We start from the raw sequence: 12033 nt of genomic DNA on the forward strand, positions 1-12033 counted from the left end.
CATTCAAGAGAAGAAACAGGAGGTGGGATGTGAAGCCTAGAAATGTTCAAAAGTGTAGCTGAATGTATGGAGGCGACTTGTAGTCAATCAAAAATGACAGTGTCAGGACTTTGTTTGTTTTTTTTTATTAAAAAAAGATAATTGATGAATTTAAATATAATTATTTACAAGTAGGTGCGCTGAGTGAATACAGAATAAATAATTAAACATATAAGAAAAAAATAAGATCAATCAATCATTTAACATCATTTGAGTTACAAATCACATTTCCTGTTGCGTCCTCTTCAGTCTGTACCGGACCTGCAGCTCTCCATCTGGCTGGAGCATCCCGAAACCGTAACGACTGGCATTAACTGGTGGCAATTTAGCCTCTGGGTCACACATCTCCAGATCAAGATGGGTCAAGAGCAAGAACACGAATCTAGATAAGACACAAGGGGCGAATCAGGTTAGAACAGGTGAAAAAAACAACCACCAATAAACATGACTTATCAAAACATACAGGTTCTGCACATATATGGTTTAACCCGCTTGAGGAAAAGAAATGATGTGATGGAAAATAACATCAGGTAAATCAACCAGCCTGATTAGAAATAGCAAAATATCTAAAACTCCAAACTATCCTGTTCCTCTTTTTGAGTGTTGTGAATTACAAGGATTGACCTTTCACCTTTGTATCAGGATATGATGTCTGGCAAAGACATGCTCTCCTAACTGACTGTCCTCTATTACCCTTAGCCTCTTTCATACAGCTCATTACAGAGCATAAGCAATTACTACATTACAGCTTGTTGCTAATAATGATAGAGAACATGAAAGCAGGACTGAAACGATAATAAAGGGGAATATTATGTGGAGATGGATTTGACTGGTTCGGGTCTAGTTATCGGGATGAAATTGCAGGAAATGCTTTGATCATGAACACATCATTTGAAAACTTGAGATACATCACGGAGAGATATGAATCTAAAAAAGACTCACTTTTTAATGGCTGTAACAGCAAATTCTTTCCCAACGCACATATTACTCCCTGCGCCCCAAGGCATGGTGTAGTATTTCAGCCTTTTTCCATCCTTGTAGAATTTATCCTTCACTGTCAGATCATTATTTAAGAAGCGATCATACTTGAAAACCTGTTAAGAGGATGACAAGATGTATGCATTATAATATTATACAAACATGCTTCATTATGCATATGGCTTCCCTTCCATGTCTTACTTAAACATTATATGAATCTCAAAAAAAAATGCAGATTCTCAAACCCTTTAAGAATGAATATTGAGAATTTGGAACGCTGAGATCTTTATCTCTCACTCTCTCACAGTCAGCCTTTTGTTGAACTTGTAGGCATTTACCAGATTACAGTATCTCCAAAGGATGTATTCTGTCAGTGATTTAAATCACACTGCTTGATCCTGCCTCCTCAAGAAGGCTTAGAAATATCACAGTGGAGGTACACCATATGTATAATGATGGTGGAGGCTCCATATATCCCACAGAATGTTAAGTGATTAAAGCAACAGTGCAGTTTTGTTTTATAAAAACATACACCTTATTCATTTTTGTGATGGTAGTACATTGATTGTAGTCTGTGGGTGTGTGATCAAAGTACCTGCGGTTCTTGGTGTATCTCGGGGTCCATTTGCGGGCTGAGGAAGGGGAACACACACACTCTGTCCCCTCGTCTGAGGTGGTATTCCTGTCCATCGGCCATGCGCAGGATCTTGTCTTGCACCACCTCTCTGCTGATCATTACCGCAGCGGTGAGCCGTAGGGTCTCACTCAGAACGCTATCTGCAGAATGGAAAAGGACAGCAGAGTGGATGATGTCAGAGGGGTGTCAGTGCGAGTTATGTCAGCGGTGCCCTCAGGCGTAATTTGAAGAGGTACAAACATTTGCACAGATATGAATACATGAAAAAAGGCAATCACTATTTAATTGAATCAAAGGTCAAACTTTAATTGTCACTGTCATTGTTTCAGGATGCTTCTCTTATCTTGTTATTTCCAACAAGTCAAATGAGCCTCTGTTTCAAACTCATTGGTTTGGCTAAACCCTAAGGCGGAAGAGCTCAAGAGAATAACTGAAAAGGCTGCAAGCAGCTGTTACCTACCAAACACAGGTGTGCTGTGTGCTTCAAGTGGGTTGATGGGGGGATGCTGTAGGGAACTGTCCTGGAGAGTTAGGCCTCTGATCTCTGATTTAACAGCCTCCATAGCATCGGGGTGAGTGAGGAGGAAGCCCAATAGCCAAAAGGCAGCAGGTCCAGCGTTACACTGAATGGAAAAACACTTAAATTAGGTCACACTCCACACAGTCATTAAAACTGCACAAAAGTCAGTGTACATTTTGAATTATCTTTTGTATATCCATGTATATGAGTTATTGCCTATTTACTGTTGGGAATATTTCATCCAATATTTCCTCTCAGAACTCTGCAGTGCTGCTGTCTGAATATGACTGATATGAGGAGAAGCCAGTGAAGGAGTCTGCACTTTGTAGACGCTGCTGTCAGCCTCTCAGGGAGAGACACCTGAGCCTGTCAGATAGTAATTGCTATGGGTTAAGGGAGCTGTTCTCTTAAACTCTGCACATCTCAGGTCAGCTCTCCATTGACAGCTCGGGCAAATGCCCAAAAGCAACTATGTGTGCATCATACTGTCTCTTTGCCCTCTTAGATCTCCAGATCACCAGATCACCTGCCTCAGATAATGATATGAATCTGGTTATCCTAACAGCAGGGTAGTTAGTAGTTAGCAGGATGGTACTTCTTGGTTCACTGGGTAAAGTTAGGAACACAAGATTCACTCAAGATTAACGTTTCAGTGAGTCACCTGCTGTATTTTCCATGGACTTATTTTCCAGATATGGTCAGCGATTCATTTGTGTGGGCATGAGAGTGTACAGACCACACAACAAATCTCTTTTTTGAAAAGTCATCTTTTCTCTTAAAAGGAAAGTAAATGATAAATCAATCTCAGTCTATATATGTTTCAGTCAATAACATTGATTGTTTAGAAATGGAAAGAGGAAAGCAACCTCCAGCTTGTACAGCACCCATGATGAGGTTTATAGGTGGCTCTAGTGAAATCCTAAGCATTGCAATTTCTTCTGAAGTACCTCAGTCTGCCTGCAACACATGTATAAGCCATATTCACTCTGGCACCTCTCGCTAGTCTCACATCTAATCCCTCTATTCTCTGCAGTGCTGCTCCACTTTCCATCCCAGACTGAGACTGTGTGCTCCCATATCCCAGCAGACGTGATAAAGCACAAACAAACACACTGGAAGACTAGTGGTCTTTCCCAAACCAGCAGTGCATCTGAAAAGGGTGGCCAGGCCAAGGTCTCTCCTCACACACTGTACACTGGCATTATAGGGTGAGCAATCATTGTACCAGTGAGACTGGTAGGTTAACAGAGGGCTAAAGCTATTATGAAAGCTAAAATGTAGCATATCTGAACTGCAGACAATAAGACACAATAAAACAGCTTGCTATCTCCCCCACCTGGCAGAACAGAGAAATGGCACTATATCACTCTGGTCTTGTCTTGAGTTGTGAGACCGGGGCAGCAACATTTCTGTATTCACAACTGTGTCAATATTGCTAATAATGCCAACTTGTGCACTGTAGTAACTTGAAACTAACTACACTATTTGTGCAAGAAGCTTGATTTAGGGTGAGGTTAATATTATTGGCTAATCCAAAGTGTAAGCTCACACTAGACAAAGCAAATCCTGTAGAGTTTTATATGGGCTGTCATGTTTGAATGACATCATGTTTTCCGGATATGAGTATCTGAAACTTTGATGTAGGAAAATAATGTGTGTAATCACTAAACTTTCATGAGGTGTCTTGGAAACTGAATCACAGGATCAAAACTGGTAAAACTCCACTCTGAGTTACAGGTTGAGGCAGGTTGTTCTTAGTAACTGCCAGGGGAGGAATCCACTGGCTCTTACCTCTGCATTGTTGTCTGTCTGAGCTCAGAGGAATTCAAGCATGCAACTCTGGGTGTGGGGAAGTTTGTGTGCTTTGGTATTTATTGTGTGGCCTTGTGTGTGTGTGTGTGTGTGTGTGTGTGTGTGTGTATGTGTGGGAAAAAGACATTGAAACAGCTCTCACCTGTGTGGTCCACAGCTGCAACAGTAAAGCTCTTTTCTGCATTTCAGCATCTACTCCCTCCTCCTGAAGGAACTGATGGTAGCTCTGCTGCCAGGAGCTCGACTCAGACCCTCCACTCAGCCAGTTTGGGGACAGCAGCTCCCACAGTTGCTCCCGCGCCGAGTTGGCCGTTTTGCTTTCTCCTGTCAGGGATCCAACATAAATTCATGCACCTCTGTTCTGTCCAGATGTAGTAGTCAGATAGGGAGTTGAAAGCGAAACAGTTTCCTTTCATTCACCATTGTGCAGCTTACCTCGCTTGATTGAGCAGCGAGCCAGTTTGGTGAGAAGATCATCAAACTTGCGGAACTCTTTGTAGACTGCAGCGGTATTGTCTCTCCTCTCAAACAATGTAAGATATCCAGCCCTGAGGACAATAATATATAAGCTTAATTAATTCATAGTAATAATCTTTGTCAGTTTAGTAGTATAAACACTGACATCCCATCCTTTTTCTATTTGATTTATATTTTGATTTATTAACTGGCTAGGTTATAATGATGTATGTCACCTGAAAAGAAGGCTGTAGCAGAGGCTGAAGAGTCCCTCCTGTTTCCACTCTGAAAGGCTGCAGCCTTTCTGCTCATTCAGCAGCAGGTTCTGAAGGTGAATGTTCATGGAAGTGCAGAGCTTGGATAGATTGAAACCTTGAAAATGGCTGAAAAACAGGCCAAATAGAGACAATATTTAGATTGCAACACTCACTCAGTGAACCATAGGGTTTTAGGTCTATAAGGTCTGTGTTTAAAAGATGCATTCATTACTTTTCCATCCATTTCCTTTCTGCTGAAGGCTTGAGGCTTATTGGCAGCTGTAGACTGAAGATTCTTTTTTTGAGCTGGTTTCTGTTTTGGGTGAAGTCCAAGAAGACTGTGTCATTCAGCACAGCATCAAAGGAGTTTGGGTCCAACAGCACAGTCACATAATGGCCCGCAACACAGACCTGGAGGGACATTATTTTAGTTGTTCAAATATTCATTGGTTTCAGTTGCATCCTTCAGTTGATTTCATTACAGATTTTATCCCAGAAAATTGTTTCATTTTTGGTCTCTTACTTTAGAACCATGTGATGTGGCCACTTACTTGCTAGGAAGCAATTGTGAAAGCAACTTCCTACAATGACACATGCAAAATTGCATCTTTTTAAAAGGAATATTTTGTTGCTCTCATATGAAGGCCTGGTTTGCATTTCAGATCATCATAATTTACAATACCAGATCCACATACAAAAGTCCTGCTCCTGTATGCACAAACATCTTTGACATTTGTCCTTTCAAACCATTTCATAATTATCTGCATCATCAATTTCAAAACAGCTTCTCACTTCCTTAGAAGTTCCCTTTTTTAGAGATGAAAGTTCTAGATCACAGTTACACAATCTTCATATGAACTTACTGTAAAGATATCCCCATGTTTTTCTTTCATTCTGGCCAAAAACTTTGCAGCATCTTTTCCAAACTCAAGTGCATGTCCCAACCATGGAATGAAACCTTTGTCCAGAGGTGGCTCGTTCTTCTGTCTGTCAGGTACAGTATAAGGAAACACATTAAAATAACAAAAAGTTGGTTTATTTGTATCTCATAAATCTTAACCAGCAGGTTTGGAGTTCACTTGAAGTCATTACAAAGTCATACCGATTAGAGATGTCTATTGTGTGGTTGAAAAGCCATGCAACACGTGATTAGGTCATAGTTTAAGCCATTAGAATAATTTTGATACAAAATATACAATACAAAATGCTGAAAATCTCACATTTTTAAAAGTCAGCACAATTACAAATTTTTGTCAGATTATATCAATGATTATATGAAGAGGTATTCTAATAAAATTAATACTCTTCATCAATATCATTAATCTGTGTTTTTTTTAATATTACTATTAACTTTAGTAAATAACAATAGTAAACCTTTTTCTAAGTGATAACATTAATTTACACTTTTGCAGTATTTTGTAACTCTTCAGACTCATACAACTTGTTCAGTGAATCTTTGTTAATAATTTCATATCTGAAAAAATCTATACACAGTATAAATGAATGGCTTTACCTTGTGCGAGCGGCGTAAAGGAGAACTAGTATAAGCAATCCATTAAGCAGTAAGAATATTGTCCACAGCATGTTTTTGTAAGGTCTGATACTTGTGCTGTTCCGCAGATAAATAATCCATAGCTGCTGGAACCACACTTATATTCTTGAGCCTGGCTCAACTGTAACTATTGCTTTTTAGGAGGCGTGGAAAGGTGTGGCTGGTGACCGAAAGTGTTACACAATACTCTTCAGTTGACAGTGTCATACTGTATGCACCAAAAATAAATCACAAAGCTACAAAGTGAGAAAACAAAGTGAAATCACTCAAAATGACACTTAACTATTTGTACTATTTAGTGCTTAGCTAACATTAAGTTACACATTTCAGAAGACTGTCAAGCAGCCTGCACAAAATAGTCTTTTATACTTAACACTATGCATGGCACAGCCACCTGCCAGAACATTTCACAGCAGTGACATCATCAAAGTAAAGGGACTCAGGTTCATTCAGTAGGGGGTGATGTCAGGGCATGCGAAATACTTCCATGACAGAGTTAAATTTTCCTCTAACATTGTGAAATTGTACTAAACTATTTTTACTTCCTGATGATTGTTATTTCACAGAAAGTCACAGGAACAAGTATCTAGTGATGACGCTGCCACACCGAAACTTCTGATTAATGTACGTAAATGTACCTAAAGTACAGATAGCTGTCATTAGGTTTTGGTTACTCCCATATGTGATACTATGAGTCTACTAATATTATTACTTGTGAATGAATGACCACACCTTACTGGACTAACAACAATAATGCAACAAATGTAATGCAATAAGTTGTAATCATGTGGTAAACATAAAATTGATAATGTCATAAAAGTTCTAAAATAAAATAATAATAGTAATAAAAAATCTTTGTGTTAATATCTAGTGGACTGGTGCCAGTACTCTGCTACAGTTTGCATATTCATCATTAAATACAGTAGGTTGCATGCTGTGTATAAGCCACCAGCAGAGGGTAGTCATGCACTTTCAGCCTCTACTTTTAACAACTGGAGAAAAGTTCAATAGGGGACACTGACTGAATTGATAAAATTAGTGTAAGGTTACTTTGTTACCAAACAAAACACAGCAGACATTTTTCATATCCAAATTCTACTGAGCCTGGTAAAGCTGGTCAACATTTTTATGATAAAATACAAATAGAAACAACATGCTACCTTGTGGAATAAGTTTAAGGAATATACACACCATCCATGTATAAACCAATATCATGGCCAAAATAAAAATTAAATCCACTTTTTATCTACAACCATGTTTTGTTTGTAAATGAGACAGTGTCACAGGATATTGACAAATTGAATTAACACCATGACTTAACAACCACAACTTTTACTGTAAATAATAAACTGAGGGTGACTCAAAGGAACAAAGCTGTTTGTGTACTCCTAGCTAAACGACTGGTGTTACACCACATTTGGTGACTCATCAGATTAGGTGACCTGCAGTGTTGGAGGAAGTACTCAGATCTTTTACTTAAGTAAAAGTATCAATGCCACAATGTAAAAATATTTATTACAAGTAAAAAAAAGTTAAAATCCTGCTTAAAGTACTAAAGTAAAAGTGCTAATTTTGCAGAGAATGTGCACAATTTTCTGCAAAATTAGTACTTTTACTTTACTACTTTAAATAAATTTAGCTGGTAAGAACTTCAATACTTTTTCTAGAGTAGGATTTTAAATGAAGGATTTTTACTGGTAATGAAGTATTTTTGCATCGTGGTATTGATAATTTTACTTAAGTAAAGGATCTGAATACTTCTTCTAACACTGCAGGTCACAGCCCAAAACTTCAGTTGCTATGGAAACATTGACACTAGCTCATGTCTGTACAAACATTCACATTACTATACAGACACACCTAATATTCTCAGTAAATATTTCACAGCTCCTCATCATAGCCGAATGCAGTTTTACACTAAAACATATTAGTATTCGACAAAATACTGTTCAGTTCATTTATAGCACACATAATAGTGTGTAACACTGATGACAAAGACACATACAGCTCCTGATAAAAAAAAAAAAAAACATGTTACCATATTAAAATAATACATTATTATAATCTTAGAGCATATGAATTTTTATTGGACAGTTCCATCAATATTGAATACCTTTCTCAAAGTGATTAAACCTAAGGCTTAAGATAACCTCTTTTACAGTATTAATGTTGGTTTAATGTAGGCACCTGATCAAACAGTCAACATTACATTAGCAATAAATGTATGATGCTATCTGCACTCAATATGTAATACAGGGAGATAATTGATTTCATAATGTTATAATATTTTTGATAAAACTGATACAATCAGTATTAAAATCATCATATTATCAGATATCCAAATATTCAGTATAATAGGCTATTACAGATGACCACAGTTGCTTTCAATTTAATTTCAAGTCCATGAGGAACAGGAGCATGTGTTTGCAATCTAGCAACATGGTGACAGTAACAGTATAAAGATTATAGATATAAAGGTGTATCTAATGTCAAAATTCTATTTAAAAATGATAAAGCAATAAAATAACTGGATGACATTATTCATCAAAGTGTTTCAATCATAGAAAGTGATAGAAGACAATGCTCTGGGTGTGAGTGAATTATATCATTTTACTGTACAGTACGCTAAGTGAATTTACAAACTAAATGCTATGGATGATCTAAATACTGAAACAATTAAGCTACAGCCATACTATATAACCAGGTAAAAATGGGGTTCTCCATGTTCTGCTGATTTTTTAATGTGATGAACTGATCACCATTTGACCACGCTGTTCAGAGCTACCCCATCGGTGTGACGTTGCACCTGAAAAGAAAGAAGACATTCATTGTCTAATGCTTTCCATTCAAGTCTGAATCAGGCTTAAAGTCTTTAGATATCGCCTAAGGGAAGGGAAGGCACCATGTGCCAGCCAATAGGACCGGCGTCTCAGGAATCATGCTGTTATTATGTTAATGACCCTAAACAGTCTGTTTCGTAAAAGGTGGGTGTGGTGCACAAGAAACCAAATAACTTAAACAGCTTCTGGTAACAACAAACATCACATACAATGTCATATACAACAAAATGTTTCATACATAACAGTTTGTCTCAAAACATTTACACCCTCATTTACAGTAATCCACAGGTGATTTGAGCCCTCTCTCTCCCCCACTCTCTTTTAAATATGTAGCTACTGTGTCTTCATTATCATGGACATAACCCTCACAGGCTAAATTCATTACTGTTGGCATTTAAAGTAAAAAAAACATATTTTATTTCAAATTCACTATGCAACTACCCATTTTCAGGGGGTCAAATATGAGGTTATTAAAGTGCTCAACATTTTAACTCAGATGTGTCATATCTGATCTAACTCAGACCATATAGTCCCGAGTTCCATCATCTGCTTTCCAACACTGCCGATATAGAGAATTGTCTATGTGCATTTATCACATTTGTTATTTTTCTTTACCTGCACATCTGTATAGTCTAATGCAACAATGCAACCGCCTTGCAACAAATCCTATAGTATATATGTGAAGCTCACAATGTTCTCTTTTTTAGTTTGTCTGTTACTATAGTATTATTTATTTATTATTATTATTTCCCCCTTTTTTTAAAAAAAAAAAAACAAAACAAAAAACTTTTTATTGGTGAGAAAACAAAACACAAAATAGTGATTTTACAGATACAACAATGATAGGAACAGATAAAATACACAAGGACAGACAAAGGAAAACAGGTTGACATACAAAACTTAACATAAAACAAGACAAACAAAGCAAGAATGAAAATATAATAGTAGCCATAATAATAATAATAGCAGCGTGGTTTAAAGTAGTAACAGAATGCTTCAGGGGAAATGATGATGTTCTCTTTTGTTAAAACTGTGTCATAGAGGTGCTGATTAAACCCCATAATTGTTGAAGCTGTAGTTAGCAGTGTTATTGTATTACACTGAGAGGTGTTTTAAGAATTATGTCCTCCTCATGCACATGTAAATGGTGGTAGATACAGACACAAAACATTACAATGTCTGTTTGTCAATGTTAATGCGTAACGTCATCATTGACTTAACTTATAAACTGATACAATGAGCGTTAGAAATTCTGAACAACCGCACCATAAAGACTTCTTTCTTTCTTAATTCTTACATTTACGCAGTGAGAGCTCTTTATTAGTCTCCTGAAGGAGCCTATTCTTTTCTTGGTGGACCATATGATGATCATTCCTCCAGTAAAGGCCTATAAGTGGATGGTGTTAAAGTTTCCATGGCCTAGTTAGACACAGCTTTTTCACATTTTCAAACCACCCACCCCAACTTTTATCATGCCCACTCTGAGGCCAAGGACTGGTGAGTAACATTTGCTCAGGAAATTAGAGGCTGGAGTTGAGATTGCATGGTGGGACTGATCGGTTCTCCTGCAGATTTCTCCTGGGCTCTCTCCCAGCTTTAGCACTGTCTTGTCACAGGCTGACAGTAGCCCACAGATTTCCTGAGAACTAGGATCTCTTGACACAGATCAAAATGAAAACTTCCCACAGATAGGCCCAGAAAGACAGTGCTCAGTTATCCCTCTCCAATACATGAATTCACATCCAGTTTAGACAAAAAAAAAAACAAAAAAAACCCACATTTGGTGAGGTTGTAAGATCAAAGACGCAGCACACACTTGCACTTGAGAAGACACAGGAAGTTATTTGACGGTATTGTCAGCAAACTGTGCTGAAGTGAAGAGCTCTGAGAAGAATACAATGAGTCATTCTGACTTTCTCAGGGGAAATGCTCTATCATCTTTGTCAAAATGTTGCAACTGTAGGGGAAAATGGGCTCAATTGTAAAATAGGTCTGTCTGTAAAACATCAGTTTCCTTCTGTTAGAAACAAGTTTAATGGATAGGTTCGCAATTTTTAAAGTTTGTCTTAAAACAATAGCCAGATACGTATATGAACATTGAAACAAGTTTAGCTAATCATTCCTCCTCTCCATATAGGCCATTAAAAATGCCCTTCCTAATTCACTTTCAATGTAAATATCCTAAGTCTATCTGAAGATAACACGAGGCTACAGTAGTCTGACTTAGTCAAATTAAGAGGATATCTTCCAAAGTTAGTCATTTTAGTATAAAAGTCCTTCTTTTTGTTACTATCCTTCCACTACAGCTTAACAAAGAAACACTGTCCAGGGAAACACAAAGAATGACTTTAAAAGGGCTGTAACTAGGACTGTAAATGATATACAATTGATTTGACTAACTCAGACTGCTGAAGCCTCATATTATCTTCAGATAGACTTACATTTTTGCACAGAATGAGACAACTTATCATTTTCATGTCCTATATATTTTGGGTAGCTGCCTGAATTTGTGTGACACTAATATGTCCCAGGTCCCAGTCACTAATCACTTAATCTTGATAATTAAAGATCTATAGTTTTCTTATCATTTTCTCATAAATTCTGCATCATAATTTTGTGATATAGAGATCATACAGACTCCAAACGATGGGATTCCAGCAACAAATACAGATGTCTTAAAAAAAAAAAAAAAAAAAAAAAAAAAAAAAAAAAAAAAGGCTACTTACAGCATAGGAGTGTCTGGCGGTTATAATTATTTATTTCTAATTTGCTATGTCTGTGTTGGGGATGTCTGGATGAGGATCTCCATGGATCCTCATGAGCCAAAATGTGACTGATTGCAGAGATTGCAGCTATACCTCTGTAGCAAACCCACCCAACTACCACTGTGCTCTGCAGTCAGCTCCATGCTCCGGAAACAGAGCGATCAAATCCTGATCGCC

At 37.5% G+C, this 12033-nt stretch overlaps 1 protein-coding gene across 2 annotated transcripts; it reads right to left on the reverse strand.

Moving 5' to 3' along the window:
* Positions 1-170: 170 nt before the first annotated feature.
* On the reverse strand, positions 171-6349 carry ptgis (prostaglandin I2 (prostacyclin) synthase). 2 transcript variants are annotated; one of them, XM_042406724.1, is made up of 10 exons: positions 6213-6349; positions 5563-5686; positions 4932-5110; positions 4679-4825; positions 4422-4534; positions 4129-4310; positions 2115-2277; positions 1613-1794; positions 982-1133; positions 171-421 (listed from the first exon to the last, which is right to left on the reverse strand). In XM_042406724.1, exons 1-10 carry the CDS (start codon positions 6281-6283, stop codon positions 262-264), a joined length of 1473 nt encoding a protein of 490 aa, XP_042262658.1. In that variant the 5' UTR covers positions 6284-6349; the 3' UTR covers positions 171-261. The 2 variants fall into 2 exon arrangements, with proteins under 2 accessions (XP_042262658.1, XP_042262659.1); XM_042406725.1 differs by having other exon boundaries at positions 5563-5682; positions 6213-6290.
* Positions 6350-12033: the final 5684 nt, after the last annotated feature.

Source organism: Thunnus maccoyii, chromosome 3, assembly GCF_910596095.1.
Source record: "Thunnus maccoyii chromosome 3, fThuMac1.1, whole genome shotgun sequence".
NCBI classification, from domain to species: domain Eukaryota; kingdom Metazoa; phylum Chordata; class Actinopteri; order Scombriformes; family Scombridae; genus Thunnus; species Thunnus maccoyii.